The 23,332-nt window shown below is 39.5% G+C and overlaps 3 protein-coding genes across 3 annotated transcripts; 2 read left to right on the forward strand and 1 right to left on the reverse strand.

Annotated features, from left to right (window-relative positions):
* Positions 1–128: 128 nt before the first annotated feature.
* On the reverse strand, positions 129–9,583 carry LOC131785590 (peptidyl-prolyl cis-trans isomerase G). The gene is made up of 6 exons (XM_059102509.2): positions 9,128–9,583; positions 8,671–8,788; positions 5,635–5,809; positions 4,283–4,337; positions 1,861–3,502; positions 129–1,524 (listed from the first exon to the last, which is right to left on the reverse strand). The coding sequence occupies exons 1-6, from the start codon at positions 9,464–9,466 to the stop codon at positions 1,109–1,111; spliced, it is 2,745 nt and encodes a 914-aa protein (XP_058958492.2). The 5' UTR covers positions 9,467–9,583; the 3' UTR covers positions 129–1,108.
* A 72-nt stretch (positions 9,584–9,655) lies between these two features.
* Positions 9,656–17,371, forward strand: LOC131785555 (T-complex protein 1 subunit alpha-like). The gene is made up of 10 exons (XM_059102470.2): positions 9,656–9,758; positions 9,827–9,912; positions 11,053–11,279; positions 12,158–12,450; positions 13,415–13,541; positions 13,980–14,155; positions 14,716–14,839; positions 15,234–15,426; positions 15,832–15,995; positions 16,697–17,371. The coding sequence occupies exons 1-10, from the start codon at positions 9,677–9,679 to the stop codon at positions 16,899–16,901; spliced, it is 1,677 nt and encodes a 558-aa protein (XP_058958453.1). The 5' UTR covers positions 9,656–9,676; the 3' UTR covers positions 16,902–17,371.
* Positions 17,372–18,585: 1,214 nt separating this feature from the next.
* On the forward strand, positions 18,586–22,180 carry LOC131785594 (probable G-protein coupled receptor 19). The gene is made up of 2 exons (XM_059102515.2): positions 18,586–18,678; positions 20,965–22,180. The coding sequence occupies exons 1-2, from the start codon at positions 18,659–18,661 to the stop codon at positions 22,010–22,012; spliced, it is 1,068 nt and encodes a 355-aa protein (XP_058958498.2). The 5' UTR covers positions 18,586–18,658; the 3' UTR covers positions 22,013–22,180.
* Positions 22,181–23,332: the final 1,152 nt, after the last annotated feature.

The raw sequence follows: 23,332 nt of genomic DNA on the forward strand, positions 1-23,332 counted from the left end.
TCAAAGGAAGGTGGGGTTCTCCATCTCCAGTACAGCGCAAAAATAGCTGCTTGGCTTGCAGAGAAGAAAGAGACTGGGAACAAATGCATGCTTTACTGATATTTCTAAAGAGAATGAAAAAAGATCCCTTCAACAGAGGATTCCTATATTTGTAAACAACACTAAAATTTTAAATTTCTTGAAATTAATGTACGAATAAACTGATATAAAATAACACTACAATTGCTATTCAATAGTGTGATGGTTAAAAAAAGTACATAATATTGCTTTTAATAAACTATATTTACGGGTTCATCTGAACACTAAAATACTGCAACACTTAGCCTTAACTTAAACCGTAAGTGCGAAAAAGGCTACGGAATATCTGATGCAAAGGAAACTTCCACAATCACATACCCGAAAGACCTTTATCCTTGTTAATAAGAAGCATTTCTCAGTTATGAGATTTCCAAAGTTTGGGGGTTTACATGACCTCTTGCCCGCCTAAGTGAGGTGTCCATTCAATAGTGGGGTGCGTTCGAACTTCGTTTAACTATTGATTTATGCGAAAAATAAAAAAAAATCTGCTAGTTTAAATATTCCTCTAGATAGTGCCGTCTAACAAAGTGAGTTGTGCTTCTCCTTCCGGGCAGGTTAAGTGTGCGCATGGAAAATAGGAGTAGTTTGGAATGGGTAAGACTGCACGTCATTTCAAGAGTGACAGGTTTCGCTTTCAAGTTTTTCTCTTTCACTCAAAATACTGTAAATCGTTTATCCACGCGTCACGCATGCAAACTTTTAAATAAATATACCCTACTTCTGAGATTAAAAAAAAGACGATTTTCAAGGATAAGCCTATAAGACGTAAAAATTATATTTGGACACTGGCTAATCGTGTTAATATCTTAAAAGGTTCATCTTCTTTCTACAAACACAGTTTTGCTAAACACTTTAGCCTAAGGAGACATCAGCATGTACATTCTCCATACAATGTTTGTGTAATGTCAAACATATCAGGAACATATTGAGGAACTGGTCGACTGGGGAAGGTTGTTGGAATGTAAAACCATATCCTCTTTGTACGCTGGCGAAACTAAGGAAAATTCACTCGTAGATCTCTTACTTTCAATCATAGCCTTACACCATTGGATGTACTTGACTCCAAATGTTTCCTATCTCGAGGAGCAACTAATTCGTAATGAGTTTCTTCGACGTTATCGTCATTTGCGCATGCTTCCGTTGAACTTGTCACCGTGACTGAGATGTTCGCTGGCGCATTACAGACCTCCAAATGCACAGGTCCCGCGCTACCGCTACCGGACGCATTTGACTTGTGAACTGGTTCTGGAATTTCCGCATAATCGTCGCTCGCCGAGGTTTTGGTTATCGGAATAACTGGTTTTAAAATGGTTTCAACAGGTTCGTAGTCGCCTGACGCGGATGACAATCGGTTAGAATCGTCTTGAGGTATAAGCAACTCTGTACTAGGAGTGCGGTCTCTCTGGCCAGCTGTAGCGACTTCATCGTAAAGGTTATCAGTGTTATCTGCAAAAAGAAAGTATAGAAAATACCATAGTAATCATTTCATCTTCGACAATGGCTGAATACTCAAAAACACATCTTGCACGCCGTTTCTCAAGTCATTACATGATTACATGATTTATCGCCCGTCTGATGGTCTGTCTGTCGGTCAGTGAGTCTGTCTTATAGTCTCTGTCAGTAAGTCAGTATGTCAGTCAGTCAGATAGTATGTCAGTCAGTCAGTAAATATGTAAGTCAGTCATTCAGTCTGTCCGCCAGTGTCTGTATTTCAGTCTCTCTGTCTGTCTGCCACAGCCCGTGAATGAAACACTTGACGAACTAAGATTTCGTCTTCTCTACCTGGATTTCTTCCCATTTCAATCTTCATTTGTCTTGACGACACGTACGCAGGGGGTAGGGGTGGGGGATCTTCCGTGTCATGTCTCTCCTCCTCAGTATCTCCGCTACTTTCTGTATCATTACGACGCCTTGTCTTCTTGCTCAAGTCCACTTTTGCGTAAGTATCGTCTCTTGGCAAAGTGGTAGCCTTGTTTGCTTGTGTAACCTCGCCTTTTGCCACAGCCTCGCCTGTTCTTGACCGCACCACATGAAAAGAATTGGCGCGTTTGTCCATCTCATTCCTACATCGTTTCAATCCCGTTGTATCACTCTTTGATCTGTTCCTTTCAGAATCTGCGCTGTTTTCGGTGTCTATCATTAACTGGAATACTTCCTTTTTGTCAACGGATGCGTATTTGTGATTTTTATCAACTCGATTTTCTTTTTGTTTCTCGACATCTTCATACAGGTTAGAGACTTCCAAATCATCCTCTTGCATGTTATTTTTTATGCTGGAATAGGGATCTTCCGCATCTTCGAGGGCCTCTGACATTTCTGCTACCTTTTCCTTCAGTTTCAAGTTCTTAATTCTCGAGTAAGGATCTTCTGGATCTTCCTCAGTTTCCTCAGCAACCGTGTCTTCCACGTTTTTCTCATTCGTAGTCTCCTTATTTTTGGATTGCTGCACTTCAGCATACAAATAATCAACCTCGCTCTTATTAAAAGCAACAACTTCGTAATTCCCGCTGTCTTCGCCCGTGTCGTGATCAAGCGAAAGAGCCCGAGGTTTTCCGACTTTAACCTGGACAGTGTCATATGCATCGTCGGATGGAGACGGTGGATGGCCCTTCACTCTCTCCATGGACTTTGTCTTACGCACTTCAACAGTCTCATAGTTGTTATCATCTTCCACCTCATCGGGAGCAGAAAAATGTCTTTGGGGAATGGGAACAACCGGAAGTGGAGGCACTGAAGGCCCCGGCGGAAGCGGAAGTCCTCGAGAATGCCGTTCTAGGGTTGGCGTCTTCTCTCGAGGCCTTTCAATGGGACTTTCATGCAAAACGTGTTTTTCGTCTTTATCACTACCCGAAGAGCCCGTTCTGCTCTTTGTTTTTCCAGTTTTTGTCTTCGTCTCTTTAGATTCTTTCCTCGATCTGTGTTTGTGTTCCTCATCTTTGAATACATCAGAGGATCTATCCGTGGCGGAAGTGCTACCACTAATTCCTTTAGCAGACCGAGTTCTCTTCCAGAACCTGCCTTTATGTTCGTCATGTTCATGTTCACTGCCTTGTTTGCTCTTCGAGATTCCAGATTTTGAGCTGACAGTCTTACATTCTACAGTTTCATACTCTGACGACGTAGTACCCGGATGCACAACGTCAACGTCCTTTGGAGACACGTGCTCCGTGCTGGGCGGGCGTGATTGCAAGTCAGATGTGTGCACGCTAATCGCCGGCTCGGGGGGATGCGTGCTGTTCGGTGGCACGTGCTGCACGTGCTGGACGGTCGATGTACTTTCAGGAAGCTCATTGTCTGAAAGGGGAATCTGTGATGTGTGATTATTCTCCTCCACCAAATTTTGGTCCATCTTTTCAATTGTTCCGATATCAATTTTCGACTCGTCGACGACTTCTTCCTCTGGCTGTTGTTCATCTGGCAGTACCTAGAGACAAAAATAACAGAATAAGAAAAAAACTATGGCAATATTTCCGCAAAACTCCATACTTCAGTATGCATGCAGTTATTTAATTAATAATGTAGATGAAAAGATTACGCGCGTTTGATTGATTGAAAACGAGTGCATTCTCATGTAACACGAGGGCAAAGTTGTAACACGAGTGCAAATTAAAAATAGCACGCGTGCGCACTGCCAAAATTTACGTCTCTCTTGACTCTATGTGATTTTTTTTTTCATGTACATTATTAACAAGTAACAACATGATTTCTCGTGTAGTAAGCACTTGTAAATTTTTCAAAAAACTACAAATTACATTTGCCCTACAGGCTCGTGCAATTTTGTTGTCTTTGAAAAATTTACAAGTGCTTATTAACACCAAATTGCACTCGAAATCATGTTATTACCAATACAAAAGAAGACAATAGTTTACGCGCTGGACACCCGGTTGAGAGGTCTGGGTTTGAAACGTATCCGGTCATTGTGTACTGATCTTGGGCAAAACACTTGAATCTTACGGAGTCTCTCTCCACCAGGAGTAAAAATGGGCCCAGGCAAACTGTCAGGTAAAGCTGACGAATTTTCGGGGGGGGGGGGGGGAGGAGGCAATAGCGATGATTTGACTTTTTCTCGCTGGTTCCTCTCAACATTGTAATTTTGTTTAGTTCATCAATCAGTCAAGGACACTGCTTATAGAGTTATGAGATGAGAAGAACAACTTTGACATCAGATGTAAAGTCAAGACTTTATCAAAAAGACGTTCTCTACCTGGCGCCGACTTAGACGTTGTTGGCAAGAGACAAGATGAGGTTTGGCATCCGATCTGAAGATTAAAAGTTAAAATCTTCAGTTTAATCCTTTAAACCCTAAGAATACTGGCATTTAAATTCTCCCACCAATATCATCCTGAATTACATACAAAGGTCACAAGAATGGAGGTTTTGATCACCAACTAAAGAAGCTCTTGATTGTTAAACAAATTCTCCTAGTTGGCACCTTAGGAAACCCTTGCATAAACTGTAAAAGTATTTCCATGGATCGGCTGTTGCACCCTTAAAAATTTTTCTTGTTGGTTTTTTTTTATTCTTCTTTGTGAAAGAGGTGTGGCATCCCTGAGGTACCCCTTATTAGTGGGACATCCCCATAACGTCCATTGTGATCCTGGCCCCTTTTCCCTTATACCTGGCTACTTACAGAGACTGTAGAAGTAAAACAAGATAATTTAATTTATCACTTGAGTGGATATTGTAAATTGGCTTTTGTGAAGAGTTTCATGCTTACATTTCAAGCATTAGCCTTGCATCCGAGCAAATGGACAACTTTTAAAATATTGGCTCTGATTAAAAGGCTAAAACTCGAAATTTTAGCTTTGAAACTCTTTGCGGTGGCTGATTTACATTATCAACTCAGTTGATGAAACAAAATTATCTTGAACTATACTCTCCCACTGACACAGCAGGGCTAAAAATTGGCAGTCACACGGTCACCAGTGGCGAGTTAAAACTGACTAGGGCCACCAAAAGTTAAGGTTTTAATGCCCGATGCGCGACTATGCTACAGAATTTCAAAAAGTTACAATGTAAATGATGTGAATTACAAAGTTAAAAAGAAAACCCGATATGTAGTTTAATTGGACTACCTTTCTTTTCATTTCTTTGCCTGGACTCTAAGATCATCCATTTTAGGGAAGTTTTTAGTCCTGAAGTGGAAATTCTGAGCTGTTTTAACAGTGATTTCATGAACTCGTTCTTTTCTTTTAGTCATCGCTCCATTAAAAGCCATGGGGTGTTTATTCAAGTTTTTCATTTTAAACTAGAGGAAATCAAGGGCTACTTCATTTTGTGATGGGCCACTAAGAATTCAAGGAAACTGGCCTGACTGGCCACCAAGCACTGGGGTTAATTTTTAGCTCTGACACAGCACCACAGTTTTTTTTAAGAAACCTACCCCCTTTCTGCATTTACCTATAGAAATAATCAAGTAAGGGGTAAGCATGCGATAGCCTCTGCTAGCTGAAACATGGCTGACTAGGGGCAGAGTTTACCAACAACAAAAAAGACATTAGTTATAGTATGAAATATTCATGACCTTTAAATTGTTAAATTTGAAAATAAACTTACATTGACACATCATCTTTGTTTTCATTACAATCAGTGCACAGACTTCCAGCCAGAAGAAGAACTGCAATACCAGCTGATATCAGGAGGAGTGGCTTTAGAAATATGCCATCATCATCATCCTTCTGCACGTCACCCTGATCAACACTAAGAAGGCTTCTGTGCTTATGCATAACCCCTGAAATCAACAGTACATATCTCTTACAAACTGAGTTTGAGGTCTGTATTGTAAGTTACACACCATTTTTTTTCTACTGGGATATATGGTGTAAGTGCCAAATGTGCTGGCCATAAATTAGAACAGAAAAAACAAGGTTTCTAACTTACTATACAGACCACAAAAATGAGGTCAGTAAGACAATTATTTTATCTCTGGGTTAATCTTTTAACTCCCAGATTGAATTTGTAATTCACCTTACTGTAAATCATACAATTCTTATAGTGTTAGTTATGAGAATTTAGAATTGGATCAAATAATTATCCCCAAATTGATCTTTTTCTTAATTCCCATCACTTATCTGGTTGATATTGTGTTGATATTATAAGGAGAAATTCTGTCTTGGTCACTCATGGGAGTTAAAGGGTTAAAACATAGACAGAAGATTTCAATTAAAAGAAACTTTTGAATTTAGCATGCCATACAGTGAAATACAGCCTGCTAAGTTTATCTAGTATATAGCGCATATACTAAATGAGCAATAAAATAACATTACCCCTTTAATTCCCAAGATCTCAATAGTAATTCTCCTTACTGTCTGTTATACAATTCATATGATTCTAATTTGGAGAATTTGGTATTGGATCAACCAATAATCCCCTAATTGATATTTTTCTTTATTCTCATTACTTTTCTGCTTGATATTGTACTGATAGTGTAAGGAGAAATTCTGTCTTGGTCACCAGTGGGACTTTAAGGGTTAAAAAAAACATAGAGAAATGTTTATTCATAAGTCAATAGCCAACTGTTAGCACCCTAAAATACAATCTATAGCGTGTGCAGCTGGAAAGATGAAATCATCTTTAGATCATCTGGATCAATATCATTATCTGGGCAACTGCCCACCTACCCCTCCCCTAACCCAACGTTAACCCTAAGTTGTTATCAATTGACTGTTGTTGAGTTAGGGGAGGGGTAGGTGGGCAGTTGCCCACTTGCAGTTAACCCTAAGTTGTTATCAATTGACTGTTGTTGAGTTAGGGGAGGGGTAGGTGGGCAGTTGCCCAGATACTGATATTGATCCGATCATTTTTGGTGAATAACCCTTCACCCCTCTAACATTGGCATTCGTACCCTCCATACTGTTCTCACTAAATTACTTTGGTACTGACAAGGAGAATTTGTTTGATAATCAGAAGCTTCTTAAATTGGTGATCATTTCCATTATTCCCATCATCTTTATATTTGATTCAGGGGTAACACTGTATGGAGAAATTAGATATCAGTCACCCTTTAGGGTCTAAGGGATTATAATCCACTTAAATATATTTTTCTAGATCTCATTACTTCTCTGCTTGATATGGTATTGGTAAAGTAGGGAGAAATTCTGTCTTAGAAAAGGTTGTGGTTATTCATTGCAGTGAATAACAATAAAAAGCTAAGTTTTTCGTTTGTCTCACGATGTAGTCACATATGATGTAGATCATGACGTTTTGACTGCATACTGCTAATCTTCTTCAAGCAACGAGGTCAACTGGTCATGAGTGACCAGTCACGCATGACCAGTCAATACAATACAATATTTATTTGCCATATACGACATTTACAGATGGAAAAAAAAAAAATGAAGAAAATTGATGACAGAAAATAAATGGCGAGAAAACCTGAAAGAAACCATGAGGCTTATAACAAGTCAGGCTTTCTCACTTAAAATAACTAATCTTATATTAGAATTACAATATGGACTTAGGGTAATTAACTTTGACCACGCACACGTACACACACACGCACGCACACACATATTAAGTAAGTTAGTTAAGAATTACTGCCTTACAGAAGTTAATACCTAGAGAGAAGAAATTCCTTAAGCTTTCTTTTAAAAGAAGCGGAGGAGGGCCTCACTCGACCCTATTGACTGAAGAAGACTAGCAGTATGCAGTCGAACCGTCGCAATCTACATCACACGTGACTACATCTGAGACAAACGAAAAACTTAGCTTTTTATTGTAGATTCTGTCTTAGTCACTTTTAGGAGTTAAAGGGTTAAGAGCCCTCCTCTAAGCCCCCTTACATCTTAGGCTCCCTTTCTTGAGAGGGCCTCCAAATTTAAACAAAGGGGGACCTTTGGACCCTCTTTGGCCAATTACCAGAATAACACCTCAAGTAAAATTGGAGTTGTATTGTCACAATACACAAATGAAATACCAGGCGTGCTCTGATTGGTCAAAAAATGTCACTTAAGGTTCCAGTATCTGGAGAGTCTCCGCATGCAATGATAGACTAATTCATTTTGACTCAGTCATGTATCTTTTCAGACTCCTTACATACTGATAAAAACTGAACAGCATGGGAACTTTCATTTATTTCATTTTCAACATGATGGAATGTGACCAGTCAAACTGACTAGCAAGATGAAAGGTTGACCAGTCAAATCCCCAATCAGTGCAGACATTGTTCTTTGACCCACCATTATTTCGAGCCCTGATTAAACCAACAGGAAACTGAAAAATGAACCTATTATACCAACAGGAAACTGAAAATCAAATTTACCTATTATTTGTTTACACATATATACTGTATCAACCCACTCAAAAACGAATTCATGACTCAATTCTTCCGAGACTTTGCAATATCCTGGTGGGTTTTTCTGATTGAAACTGACAGAAAGCACTATAAAGGTTATAAGATTTTGATTCAATATACGTTTGCATATATTGTAAACAGAATCCAATATATATATTTATAAATGTATATCTGTGTATAAAAGCGTGTATCTGGATGGCAATGAAAATCGCTAATCAATATATTAACATGAAACTCTTAAGAACAATGTCTTTCCTTCGCCTGGCAGAAAAACGGGAGCTAGAATCGTGCAAACTCACCTTTTTTCGATGATGGAAAGCGAATGCAACCATGAAACTTCCGGTTTGCGCAAACAATTTGAATAATGGAATGCACATCGTCCGAGAGTCGTCCTCGATCTTTTTTGTCAACAAAGATCTGAATAATGCAAACAACAAAATACTTCTGGAATAATCAGTTTAAAGAGAAAAGTAAACTATGATAATAAGTCGTGATGCACATTCTTGCCGATGCAGTATACCATCAACTCAATTATATGAGTTTCCGTTTGAGAGGATGGATTTAAACGTAAGTGGGGACAATATACAATTTTCCGCCTCTTGCTAAAAATACATTACGTATGAGTGATCGCATAAATGAAAGTTGATGTAAGGAAAACATACCCTAAATTATGCTAATCCAAGTAGGATGAAACGTTAGAAGCTATTTTTCAACGGTAAATAAAGTAGATAAATTTGAAAAGGAATGATTTCATACCCTAAGGAGCTCGGGATTGCCTTCTGTTACTCGAACTTCGATGCGGTCGAATGATCTTTTTTCATTTCCTGTAAGCTTCTTCCATTGCGCAGCGCCATCCCTGAACTCCAGATCGCATTTGGTGCTATTAGCAACCACTGTTGCTGTATCCTTGTAAATCAGTTCTAAAGCAATGCGTGAATATTCTTTACTGGCGGCATTACGCCCGAAATCCAAGCCGCATAGAGCACTTCCGTCAAATCTTTGTTCCATAGGCATTCCAGAGACGGACGGCATCCATTCACTTTCACCGAAAAAAATCAAGATGAAAATCACCCAACAGAGCTGGAAACACCTCATTTTTGTCTTCAACCGCCAAAATGTAACTTTGATTATATTTTACAAACAGAACCATGCGATCTGAGTTGGAAATCTTCACGCGCTTGCTTCACTACCGTTTGCCATCTTTGTATTATGACTACGCTAACCGCGCCGACCTGGTAATTAGCAGACACTCCTTATATCCATGATCACTTTCGGTCACGCAGCACATGTTTCAAAGTTTTCAAAATGTCGTCCGCTCCAAGTTCTGCCGAGTTACTTCATGTTGGAGGTGAAAGAACCACCGGAGAAAGCATACGAAACCAAAATGGTAAGACAGAAAGAAAGAGGTGGAATATATCTCTGCTCGCATGTATTTATTTTTTATTTTCTTTGCAGTTACCGCTGTTACGGCGATCGCAAACATTGTCAAGAGTTCCTTAGGTCCTGTTGGCCTTGATAAAATGTTGGTCGATGATATTGGGGTAAGATTTCTCTTCAACGTTCACTTATTATGTAAAATTTATCAATTATTAGATATTTTGGCCTTTAAAAAGTAGATTCAACGTGAGAGGGAGGCTGCGTAGAAGTTCGCGTACGTTTCTTACAGCTGATGCAGCAGTCTTCCTTAAAATAGCTGTGTTTGACAAATTACTTAAGTTTGCCGGTTCAGTACACTACTGTGGAACATGTGTACTGTACTGTATAGGCGAATATTAATTTGCAACATATGCTCCAAGTACTTTAAACAACTTGAATGACTTCAAAGAAAATTTCATTGAGACCTTATTTCTAAATACTAATTCAAAGGGTTTTTCGCAACTTTATTTCTATATTCAATCGATTGACTCTCTATCCACACCTGTGCCTAGTTGTTCGAAGGCCGATTAGCGCTAACCCGGGGTTAAGTTTTAGCCTGGGTTTCTTTATTCCCTTCTTTAAAGGCCTATTTCACATAATTTCTTCAATTCCTTTTAGAACATTCAGATATCAAATTGTAGGCAAAAATAAATATGCTGAATATTCTTTTAAAGCTTTCAGATCTGAGGTCAGATTTCACGCTAACCCTTGGTTATCTTAATCTAGCTTTGAACAACTTGGCCCTGAAGATTAAAAGCTTGCATAATTTTCCTATAGCAGATACAGTAGTCTTCCTCATGCTGCGCTTTTACTACAATTTAAGTTGAATCTTTTTTTCAGTACAGACGTTTCACCTTTTATATTTTGCTTTTTTGCACACTGACTCCCTTAAATTCTGTGAACTCATTCTTAAGATACAGTTGGTCACTTAACAGGAAAGAAGAAAAATTGAACAAAACTATGGAGGGTTCCTTTCCATTTAGGCATTATAATTTAATAATAAATTCCTTCTCCATCATTTGACTAACCCATTTTTCGGCAAAAAAAAATCTTGGATAAACTGGTGAGCATGTTACATCAGAATTAGGTGATGAAAATAATTAGAGAGGGAACATGCACATCCTGGATTTTCCTCAACTCAATCTCTCTTTACAATTTTTTTTTTCTGTTCCCCTTTTTTTTTTGGTTCAACCAACCAATGCACTTTGAAAAGAGGGAAGGGAATGGAAGAAAAAACTTGGCCTAATTCAGAGATATTTTTGTAGGATGTTACTGTGACAAATGATGGAGCCACAATATTGAAGCTGTTGGAAGTTGAGCATCCTGCGGCCAAGGTTCTCTGCGAGCTGGCAGACCTTCAAGACCAGGAAGTTGGAGACGGAACAACCTCAGTAGTTATACTTGCCGCAGAATTTCTTAGAGGAGCAAATGAACTTGTGCGTCAGAAGATTCATCCTACCTCCATCATTAGTGGCTATAGATTGGCTTGCAAGTAAGTGCACAGGGTTTTTATGTTCTTCTTCAAATTGGAGACAGATGCCAACCATTTTGCTTTCTTCAGGGGTCTGGTTTTCTCAGTGTTTTTCCCCCTTTTTTTGTGATGAAAACTATATTTCTGGCTTCAAGTTAATGATTTTAGTGTGCCAAAAAGTTAAACAAGAAGCCTAGATCCTTTTCCCTTAACCCTTCAACTCCCAGAAGTGACTGACATGTAACTTCCCCTTGCCATTCCAATAAGTTATCTTGTAAACAGGTTATGAGAAGAGAAAAGCTTAACAGATAAGACCAAATTCTCCAGTCTTATTAACATGAAAAATTATGACAGTATGAGGGTAGAAATTACTTGTTGGATCTTGGGTGTTAAAGGGTTAGTTGGGATTTTGTTCTAGTTTAGATTCTTTATGTCAGTGAATTTACCTCTATTCCTTTAAGTCCTCAGATTTGACAGAAATCCTCTTCAATTCTTTTCAAAATGTTTGATGTAAGGGTGGTATTGTAAGAAGTTATATAATAAGCTCAGTTATGCATGCATTCTGATTGGTTCTCACTTATGGTCTATTGGAGGACAGACGTATAGATAACGTCATCATTAAAACTTTTTTTAATTCTTTATTATATAAAACAAACAGATTCCAAGTTGCCATGCATCTGTTCAGTAATAGATCACAGAGGACGTCAAAATGTGGAAAGAACATCAGTGACACACTCGGCTGCGCCTTGTATGCCACTTTTTTGTTCTTACCACATTTGACATCCTCTGTGATCTATTACTGAACAGACACATGGCAACTTGGGATCTATTTGTTAATTACATGCCAGGGTTAAGTACAGACTTTCTTATGTGATTGACATCTTGTGATTAACTTTCAGGGAAGCATGCAAGTACATCCAGGAAAATTTGACAATTAATGTTAGTGAGCTTGACAGAGAAAGTATTGTGAATGTGGCTAAGACATCATTGTCATCAAAGTTGATTGGCCAGTCATCAGACTTCTTTAGTGAGATGATTGTCAATGCTGTCACTGCAGTGAAGCGAGCAGGAAATAAGGGTGAAGCCAAGTATCCAATCAAGGCTATTAATGTGTTAAAGGCCCATGGAGGCAGTGCGCAGGAAAGTGTCCTGGTAGATGGGTATGCTCTGAATTGCACCATTGCATCTCAAGGTATATAATACAAAAATTTCTCATCAGATCTAGGATTGCAAGGGATTTAAAACTTCTTATAGCACAGGGCGTGAAATTAACTTTTTTTTCTGATAGCCACTTGGCTCCTAAATTCTTCAAAGTGGTAGCCAATTCAAAAAAAGTTGGTCACCATTTTCAAAGACAAACAAAATCTTTCTTTACACTGTCAGCGTACTAGATAGGCCCTCCAAAATTAAGTTAGGGAAAAGATCTTTAACGTGCTACAAAGTGGACACTAGGATGGATGATGTACAACGTTCAGGCTCATCTAAATCCAAGATGGCGTTTAGTTGTCAATCGAGATGCATGTGTTGCGTTTTGGAAACAAACTTAACGAGGAAGTTTGCCGCGGATTTATCTTTGCAAATTTTTTAAATTCTCTATATCTCTTGGTAAGGTTACAATGAAACGTTCTAGTTGCCAATTTGGCGACTAACTTTCAGGATTTGGTCGCCAAAGTGAAAAATTTAGTCGCATTGGCGCCTGTATTAGGCACAATTTCACGCCCTGTAGCAGAGCTCACAAAGTGTAGCCCTATAATTATACAAACTAATAGTAACCCATCAAGCCAAATAAATTTGGATGTATGACCGTACGACTGTACAAGATGTTACTTTTAACACGCATGGTCAACTGTACCACAGGCACACCAATGCCACAGCTTTGTCCAGTAGTCCAGTGGTCAGTGCACTGGGCTCAGAGTCAGATGACCTGGGTTCTAGTCCTGGCTGGGGCAAGATGTTGTGCCCTTGAGATGTGTGGGGGGAAAAAATGCTAGGTCCACTTTTAGGCTTAGCTAAATCTATATATTATTACCTATATGTATTGTATCCTTGTATACCTTTACATAAGTGGAGATTACTCCTTGGATTAGGTAATTGAAGCTTGAAGAATTTGGTGGAGATTTTGGAATTATAATGTGTTGGGATTTTTTTATTTTCAGCCATGCCTAAACGAGTGGAAAATGCTAAAATTGCTTGCCTGGATTTTAGCCTTCAAAAAGCCAAAATGCATCTAGGAGTTAGTGTTGTTGTAGAGGATCCCGAGAAGTTAGAAGCTATAAGAAAAAGGTGGGTTGTCCTCTGCCCATGAGGACATGACTTATATCTTTCTTGTCTTGTCAAGATGTTTTTATTTACATGATAAACTACTATTCCAGGCCCGGAGAAAAGTCTGAAATCCAGCCTGCACATAAGCATTGGATTAATTTGTGATGTTTCTGGGGTCTTACCCTGTTTTGGCATGTGAAAGCAAATGTTACTTGTTTTGGACAATCAGAAATAATTTTTCCCAAGCTCTGTATTTAACATTTGCTTCTTGTGAGAGGGAATCCTCTTTGACCTTGAAAAGAAAAAACTTCAAAGTTCTTGCTATGTCCTTAGCTGATTCCTTCCAGGAAAAACTAGTGGAAACCTGTTCATATGGACTATTGATATACAAAAGGAAGGGAAGACAGAAAAAAAAAACTTTTTTTAACTACTGACAGCAAAATTGTATTCAATATGCAGAGAGGCAGACATTACTAAAGAACGTATCCAGAAGGTTCTTGGAGCTGGAGCCAATGTTGTGTTGGTCAGTGGTGGCATTGACGATCTCTGCCTCAAGTACTTTGTAGAAGCTGGTGCCATGGGTGTCAGGCGATGTAAAAAGGCTGACCTTAAGAGAATCGCAAGGGCTACAGGAGGTTAGTTTGTCTAGGAATTGAAATTATTTTGCACATCGGCATTACACTTTCCACTGTATGATATTTTGACATTTTAGGCGTCATCCATCCGCACAAACGGAGGAGGGTCTGGGTCGGGTAGCGTAACGAACGTATTCTCCGCGTGACCCGCCCCAGACCTCCCACGTTTTCTATTTCGCTCCCTTTTACCGAGAGGGTGGCAAAGGGTTAATACGTGAGGTGTGATTAAGGCAACAATTTAATTTGAAAGGCGAGCGTGATTCGTGAATCTATGAACAAAAGTGAGACGTGACCAGTGAATTATTTCTTCCATTTTTGAAAACCTCAATTTTTCTTAGAAAGTCGCACACAAGACAAATAGTTGATGTTTCCTTTTTAAATTCGCGACGCATGAAATGATTTTTCAAGTATCGTGACGCGTGAAATGGAGTCAGCACCCCGCCCCCGCCCCCGCCCCCGCCCCCACTTTCACCCCCCTTCCCCTCCCCCTTTGCTACCCTTAACTATCTGAACCATTGGAACAGGATACTAACCTGTTGGTTGGCCTGTTTGTATCCTAGCAACTATGGTGCTGACCTTGGCTAATCTGGAAGGTGAGGAGAGCTTTGACGCCAGTATGCTTGGCTCAGCAGACGAAGTTGTTCAAGAACGAGTTTCTGACGATGAGTTGATTGTTATTAAACGGTAAGGGAACAAGCCCTGTTGTACTGTTTAGGTGTTAGTTTGTAAATCTTACTTAGAGCATAGAGATGTGCCTGGTTAAGAAAGCCAGCAAAAATCGAAGATAATAACAACAGTGCTGCAGTCTAGGTAGGTTGCGAAAAGGCTCTCGTTATTAGCACTGCAGGACGCGCGTTTCCCGCCCGCGGGAAGATTGGAGACGAGTCAGAGAGACGTATACCAGGGATCTGGCACTGCAGACGTCTTGCAGGTTTGTTTTGCTTGAAGCCTTCATATTGTCCCGCGAGCGAAGAAACACTCGCACTGAAACGAGTGATAATGAAGGCCTGCTCGCTGGTAAATTAAAAGGGAATTTTAATTTTTTATGGTTGTTTTTAATTTCGTTTTTTTCCTTCAGACCCAAGGCTCGTTCAGCGTCCTCGATTATCCTCCGAGGTGCCAATGACTTCATGTTAGACGAAATGGAGCGTTCCATGCACGATGCCATTTGTGTGGTAAAGAGAGTCCTCGAGTCTAAAACAGTTGTCCCCGGGGGAGGGGCAGTGGAGGCGGCTTTGTCGATCTATTTAGAGAACTTTGCTACGTCACTGGTGAGGAGAAAAACCTTCCCCTTCCATTGCATCTTGTCTTCATTCTTTGCTACGATAGCCTGCAGTGCAGACGTCTTATAAAAGCTAGTTATCGTTAAGAAGCTCGCAATCGTTTATTCAACCGGCCATGTTTGATTTGGAGATAGAGACGGTGGGGGGAAGGGGGCGGGGAAAGGAATCTTCCCTCCCCAACCCCTTTCCTTCTTTTTGACCGTCCACCGTCCCCTTGGTATAAATTTTTTCTCTCCCCAGCCTTCCGCTGTCATTAAAATAAATGGTGGCGGTCATACGGTAATTCTCGCTAAGAAAATACTAAGTACTTCCTCGCCAAAATTACGCCAGCTCTGCAGGCTATTGCTGTGATTCTTTATGGTTAATATCCGTCATGATCTGCTTTATAATCAGGGATCTCGAGAGCAGTTGGCCATCGCTGAGTTTGCCAACTCACTCCTTGTTATTCCCAAGACACTGGCAGTGAATGCGGCTCAAGATTCAGCCGAACTTGTGGCCAAACTCCGCGCGTATCACAACACGTCGCAAATTAACACAGAGAGAGCCTCCTTCAAATGGTATGTATTTTATAACAAAAGTTATAAGAAAATTTATCGGGAAATTTCCGTAATCGTCCCTAAAAACTTTTCAACGGAATTTCGCCAGAACGCAAGCATAATAAGGGCGATTTCTAAGGCACGCACACTATTTCAATCTTCTCTCTTTGGTTGGCACATGTGTGATAACTGCAAAGGGGAAAGTTACGCTCAGAAAGTAGCCGGTCAAACCGAAAGGAAATTGCTTCAGAAAACCGCCATGTAGAGCCACATTAAAAAATAAAAAAAAAAAAACCAGCTATACATGAAATTGCTATTTCTCAGATTTCGTTTAAATGGTCACAAATTAGTGTTAGGGTGTACACTGCAAAAATCATAGCGTAAGGCAAAATGAGAATTACCCAAATACAGCAAAACAACGGCTCAAAGAAACAGCTGTACCTCGTAAAAATAGTTGGTAGTTTTTAGGTATTTAACCCCTCAACTCCCAAGATCTGATTGTTAATTCTCCCCTCTAGCTGCAACACATTTCCTTGTAAATAAGTCACGAGAATTTGATGTTAAATCAAGGCTACCAGCTTCTTCCTGATAAGTTTGAGTATTCTTATTACATGTTGGCTGGATAATGTGTAAATGTTACGGGGAGAAGTTACATGTTGGTCACTTATGGGAGTTTGAGGGTTGATCAATGTCTCTTTTTTTTTTCCTCTCATGCTATCCAGGATCGGTTTGGATCTGATTGAGGGCAAAGTGCGAGACAATTTAAAAGCAGGCGTTCTAGAACCTTGCATCAGTAAAATCAAGTGTCTTAAATTTGCGACAGAAGCCGCCATTACAATTCTTCGGATCGACGATATGATTAAATTGAGACCGGAGAAAAAGGAGGAGAGTGCATACGGGCAAGCCATGCAGCGTGGAGAACTGTAGACAAATGGATATTATTAGGAAGACTATAACTTTATTAATTTGCGATTCTGATATTTGATTTGCCAAGAGATAAGCACGGATTCGCTGCAGTCCTGATCTCAGCTTCTTGGATGGTTTGCCAAGACAAATGAACACGATGACAGTTGTTAGATCGTTGAAGTGTTGAAGCTCACTGTTGCTCGGTAAATTTTTGCCTTCCCAGGTGCGTGACTGTTTTTATCCAATCAAAACGTGCGGGTACACTTGAAAAGCATTAAGGGTACGTACTTGTTTTTGATCGGTCAAACAAGAAAAAAACTTAACGCTAAAGCTGTCGATTAAAAACTGTCGGGTAACATCAGGTTCCTTCCTTGCGTCGAAGGGAGATGACGTAAAGCTGCTCTCATTGAGTGCTAACTTGTAAGGAATGAGCAAGTCCTTCAGTGAGTTTAGTGTGTTAAAGTGGAACGAATTAAAGGTTTAAAAACGCTCTGTGATGATCCTTTTTCTGTTATTCACAAGTGCCCTCCCCCCACCTCCAAACCCGCGTTGTTCCCCGACTCTACTTCCCCCTCCTTCGCCCCCTTTCCCCACTCTGCCCCCTCCTCCGCCCCCTTTCCCCACTCTGCCCTCTCCTCCGCCCCCTTTCCCCACTCTCGCCCCCTTTCCCCACTCTCCCCCCTCCGCCCCCTTTCCCCACTCTCCCCCTCTCTTCCGCCCCCTTTCCCCCATCTCCCCCCCTCCTCCGCCCCCTTTCCCACTCTCCTCCCTCCTCCACCCCCTTTCCCCACGCTCCCCCCTCTTCTGCCCCCATCTTCCGCGTCTTCTCCGCTCAACTACACATTGAGGAGTTTCCTTTTATTCCGCATCAAGGACGAGGTGGACGTCAAGGTTAACCTCCAATGACAAGTATATTTACTCGTTAGGTGTTTTTAAGAGTACATGCACCCTAAATGGGCGAGGATTGCGTTATATCGTTATAATCATGCCGCGCGAGGAGGTTGTAGCAGAGGCGCTGAACTTTACTTTCTGAACCAGCCACACCTGACTTCATTTTAGAAATGGTAATCCTTTTTAACCTTACACACCCTAACACCAATGTGCAGATTCTCCTTGCTGTTCTCCATTCACTTCCTAAGGTGCGGACGAGGAGAATTTGTTTAACAATCAGGAGCATCTTTAGTTGCTGATCATTTCCTTTATCCTCGTGACACTGATGTTTGATTCAGGGATGTTATTGTAAGGGGAAATTTGAAGCTATTCACTCTTGGGGGCCAAAGGGTGAGAACTTCCTTGCAAACAAGTTCCTACAGAGTATCTCTCGTCATTCAGTCTTTGCTTGAATCATGCGCAGTTTTATAGAATGACCACGTGATTTACGTCTCATTGAGACCCCGATCATAGTCGCTGTTCTCTGATGCGTGACAAGTTGGAAGTAAAGAAAGAAACTAACATTTTCGTTTTTAATCTGATAATCACCCGAGCAATTATACTAAAACTATTCGCTTCAGGCTCAGTGAATAATTGTTTATTAGGTTTGTGTTGCTCGGAGAGTCAGAAATGGCTAACAAAGTATTTAGGACGTCGGTAAATGCTAATGAGGCAATAGAAGCGGCCAATGAATTTGACGGAGGACTAATGGATAGATTCATTATTCGGTAAATACATTTAGCATAGTTTGCAATTGAAGTCTTAAATGAAATGAGAACAGATCAATGCACTCTGAATCTTACCATTTTCGGCAGCCTTAGTTTTCGTCAGGGAGCCTGAGTAAATTTATGTTGCGGTGGTTCTTACGGTGAGTAGAATCACATAGAGGTGTTATATCTTCAAATGTTGGATCGCCTATTGCCTGGGTTGCTACGATAACCGGTCTGTAGATCATGATTATTTTGAGTCCTTTTTCGCGTCATTATTAGAAAGAAACTTCATAAAAAATAGTTTGCCAGAGAAGTTTACCAATGAGGAACTAAGTAAAACCAAAAAGGGGTCAGCATTGTTACGGTACTGAACAAAAATCAACGTGGATTTCTTTAACGAACCTGAGGTTCAGTTTTCCGGACTGTTCTGTAATTCCTTTTAGGTTTGGCAAAAGTCACACCAAGGGCTATATCTTGTATGAACAGAGGTTCTATTCTCTCATTGCAACAAAGCTAAAAGCGAGCCGAGGTCAGCGCACTTTCAGCGCTGATTGACAGAGTTAGCGTTATGGATGACCAGAGATTCTCTGAAAATCTGCAGGTGCTGTCATGCCTCCATTTTCGATTTTCAAAGCGCGTTTTTCTGGTGGGGACCATTTTGTGCACGCAGTTGAGAACAACTGCACCAAGAAATAATTGAAATATCGAAGGCATAGAAGATCTTCTTTATTTATTTAGCAATTAAACTTAACACTTCTCAGATGAGCTTATTGCAGACGACAAATTTTTTATTCCACTTACGATTTGTTCGTGGGCTTAGTAAACTGCACAATATGCTTAAAAATGGATAATTGAATACGAACTAGTCGGAATTTTCTAGGTAAGTTCTTCTGGTGAATATTCATGGTTTAATATTTGCATTATTTGACAAAACTGTTGACGGGAAATGGCTTTTCTGAGAAACAGCAGCTGCACAAACGAAAAATGTGTTGAAGATAATTGCTTTGGCCCATGTCAACAAAATGGTGTTTCTTGGCAATAGGAATCACTTTATCCCAAACAGAAACGCACGTACAATGGCGAATTTTTCGATTATCTTTAAGTTGGCTGTATAACGAATACTGAACGTCATTATTTGTGCAATTTAATTCTGCCCGTTGTTTATTCGTGAGCACCTCTTTATCTCGTGGTTTTATGTCAGTCACACTATGAGGTTCAGGTTTGAACCTGAAATTCGCTCTAACTCCATTCGGATTTTGTTCGAAATTATGTTTTCAATAAAATGTGGAGAATTGTTATTGTTAAACAGTATTTTACCGTAATTGAAAAAAAAGTGCAACACTATGATTGGGATTTGCATCAATAAACTTTACTGTGCTTTTATAGGAAAATATCAAAACCTCGAAAATTCATTCGTGGCTCCATATTTCAATATTTTGGAATTGAATACCTTCTGAAACTAGCAAAAATCAGCATTTTATTAGTTTTGTCGTGCAAGCATGACATTCAGATCAAATGTTTTGGATCACATCCATGAAGGCACGTCTTTAAATTATGTAAAAACTTTTTCATAATTTTTTTTATTTGTATAAGTTTTGAACCAACAGAGCTCTAGTGACACTTCGTTTTCACCCCGTTTAATTCTTGAAGAAAACCCCGTTTAAAATAAATGCAAAGTAAGATATATAAAAAGAGATTTTGTAAACAGAAAAAGACAGATATCTCTAAATCGTGCCAGTATTTTGTTTCGTTTTGTTTTGTTTTGTTTTGTTTTTCATTATTTTTTATTTATAAGTGTTTTGTGCTAGGCTAGCTCAGTTCTACACTTCGTTTTTCACCCTGTTTATTCTTGAAAAAAATGTTTGGAAGCAAATGCAGAATGAATTATCAGTGTGAAGTAGAAATTATCTCCAGTTATTGATCCTCGCATTATTTGATTTCCTCAGCTTTGAGGCGCGTGTTTGCTATCGGCCTAATAAATCACTTAAGATGTCTCCTTTTCAAAACTTTATCATTTTAGCCGTCAACCTTTCGTCTGGGGTTTTGTTACTATAACACCTAAGCTGTGAAACTGTCTAGTCGGCACCAAGCTCAAAAGGATGGGGTGGCTGGGTTAACCCCTCTTGTAATTTGCCTACGTCTGACCACCTTGACATAAACTGACCACATCCTGTAGGTTTTACGATCGATTCACAATTTCTCTTCAATAAGCATTATTTCTTTTGTGAATTAGCTACGAAAATTCGATGTTTTATCATGGAGATATGGACATGTAGCTTCGTGACTCAGTTGGTATTTGCACCCAGCTAGTATCTGAGAGGCATGGGTTCGAGTCCTGTCGAAGCCCGTTTTATTTTTTTTTTCAGCCGGCTTTCCTGCAATATTTTTTGTTGCAGCTCGCTTGCGACGATCATTTCTCTTCTCATTTCTGATATCTCTCTCAGTTCACAGGTGAAGAACATGGAGGGAACACGTCTTTCGCTTAACCTGTCTTCAATCAATCTCTCTCCCCTAAACAACACAGACACCACTCGAGCCTATGCGTTCGTTCCTGCAAGTAGCACTACAAAGCTTATCATTTTCCTGCTACTGGTTGTCGTCGGAACAGTTGGATTTATCGGAAACAGCCTTATTTACTGCTTCATATCTACTAAGAGCAGAAGATTTTCTTACTTACAGTCGTCAATGTTCGTCAGAAATTTTAATTTCTACGTAAAGAGCCTAGCTCTGTCTGATATACTCTCCTGCTCGATCTCTCTTCCCCTGATTTATATTCAACTTATGTTTGATGTGTTCCAACAAGGTTGGCCTTGCAGGATTGTTCGTTACCTAAACTTGCTGTTCCCTTCAGTTACAATTAACAACTTGATAGTCATAAGCACGGAGAGGTATTTTTCAACTCGACCCATTCCTCGCTCTTTCAGCGTCTCGTGCGTTCGTAGACTGATTTTTAGCGCATGGGTTGTAGGTTTCACTGCGGTGATTGCTCCAACTTTCACCTTCAATGGCGTAAGATTCGATCTGGACAACAACCGTTACACAGTCGTTTGTAAAATAGACAACACTTACTTGCCTTTCAGAGTGATATTTGTGAGCTACGCAGTACTTCAACACGTTTTACCGAGCATAATTTTAATCTGTATTAATATTTCACTGATAAAAACCGTTTGGAGCAGGAAAAGAAGCCGGCTTATGAACATTCAGATGAACAACGCTATTCGCGCGAAGCTCAGAGCTGCTAAACGGCGAGGGACATATCTACTGATTCTGATAACATTTGCCTTCATAATTCCATATTCTTGGACATTATATTACGCTGTTTATGTCATGGTGGTTAATCCTACACTTGATTTTCAATTCGATTACCGAATACGATGTCTAAGCATCGTACTGTTCTTTACAAACAGCTCCCTAAACTTTATGATATACCTTGTACAAATGAATGATTTCAGACACTATGTAAGGAAAGTGTTTTGTAACAAAGTCAGTTAGAGTTGTTCTCAATCCAGAAATGACGTCACTATTGTTAAATGATAAAATTACAATTATAGTTAATCTATAATATCGTAAGGGTTTTCTGTATTGGTGTTAGAAGGAAAAGAAATGGGAATATTATATTATTCTAAGTCATTTAAAGTAAATTATAAAAAGGGCAGGTTGATTGCTTCGTACGCCTTCTTGGTGGTCTTATCTATCTTATCGACTATCCACGAGAAATACAAATAAAACCAATAGGAACTCTCAGAAAATGCACGTGATCAGCGCCAAATGATATTAAAAACTCACGTGACCAAGTCATGAATGTTCTATCAATTTTGATAAAAATTTTGGTTTTTTTTTCAATGATTTTATAATTTTTGTAAATATTTTTTGTGATTATAGTGAATAAAGAATATATTCCTTATCAATTTTGATTGGTTGAGAATGTAGCCATGTTTTCTTGGGACCAATCACAGGGCACAATAAAACAAAGCAAGGCAACGAAAAAGGAAATGATGGAATGAGGCCCAGTGCGTTATCTACAAAAGAAAATTATTCTAAATTGAAGGTACGGTGGCCCAAAAGGGTCACGCATGCAAATTAAAATTAGGACTGCTGACAAATATATTACTGCAAATGAAAATATAGAACCGCAAATTAAAATATTACTGCAAATTCCAAAAATACATCACTGAACACAAAAAAATAGAGCTAGCCTGAAATTACAACCCATTATTGAAAATTTAACTGCAATTTTAATAGTTGATTGCTGCAAATTTAAAAAAATTTTCCTCTGGCAATCATCAACAACTCTACGGATTAAACCATTCAAATGCAACCAACCATTAATGATATCCCATAAGTAGTTCTGGTATCCTCAAATCACTACTAAAAATAATAAGGGGGTTACATATATTTACAACAGCACTGCACATATCAAATTTGTAACAGAATAAGTGAAATAGTGTAGTTTGATCGTTCGGGTGAGTGTAGTCCTGAGAAGGACTGTTGTCGGTAGTGGTGACTGACGTTTCGACAACATGAGCGGAAGTCATCTTCAGAGTCAAGTGAAAGGTTGTTGTCAGTCGAATGTTCTTAGTCCGGTTTCTATAAACTGATTGGTCAGTTTTGCCGTGATGTTATTGGCTGTAAGACTCAAGTAATTTGCATTGCAAATAATCCTGTGATTTAATGAGTATATTGTTTTTGATTCACAACCCGCGGCAATTTACTCGTGAACTGAAAAAATTCATCGGCGACCCTCAACAGTTTAATACGTGCGCCTTACTCAGAGTTTCCCGCGTCGCGTCGCTGATTTAGTAGTTTTGACTC

The sequence above is a fragment of the Pocillopora verrucosa genome, chromosome 5, assembly GCF_036669915.1.
Source record: "Pocillopora verrucosa isolate sample1 chromosome 5, ASM3666991v2, whole genome shotgun sequence".
Classification (NCBI taxonomy): domain Eukaryota; kingdom Metazoa; phylum Cnidaria; class Anthozoa; order Scleractinia; family Pocilloporidae; genus Pocillopora; species Pocillopora verrucosa.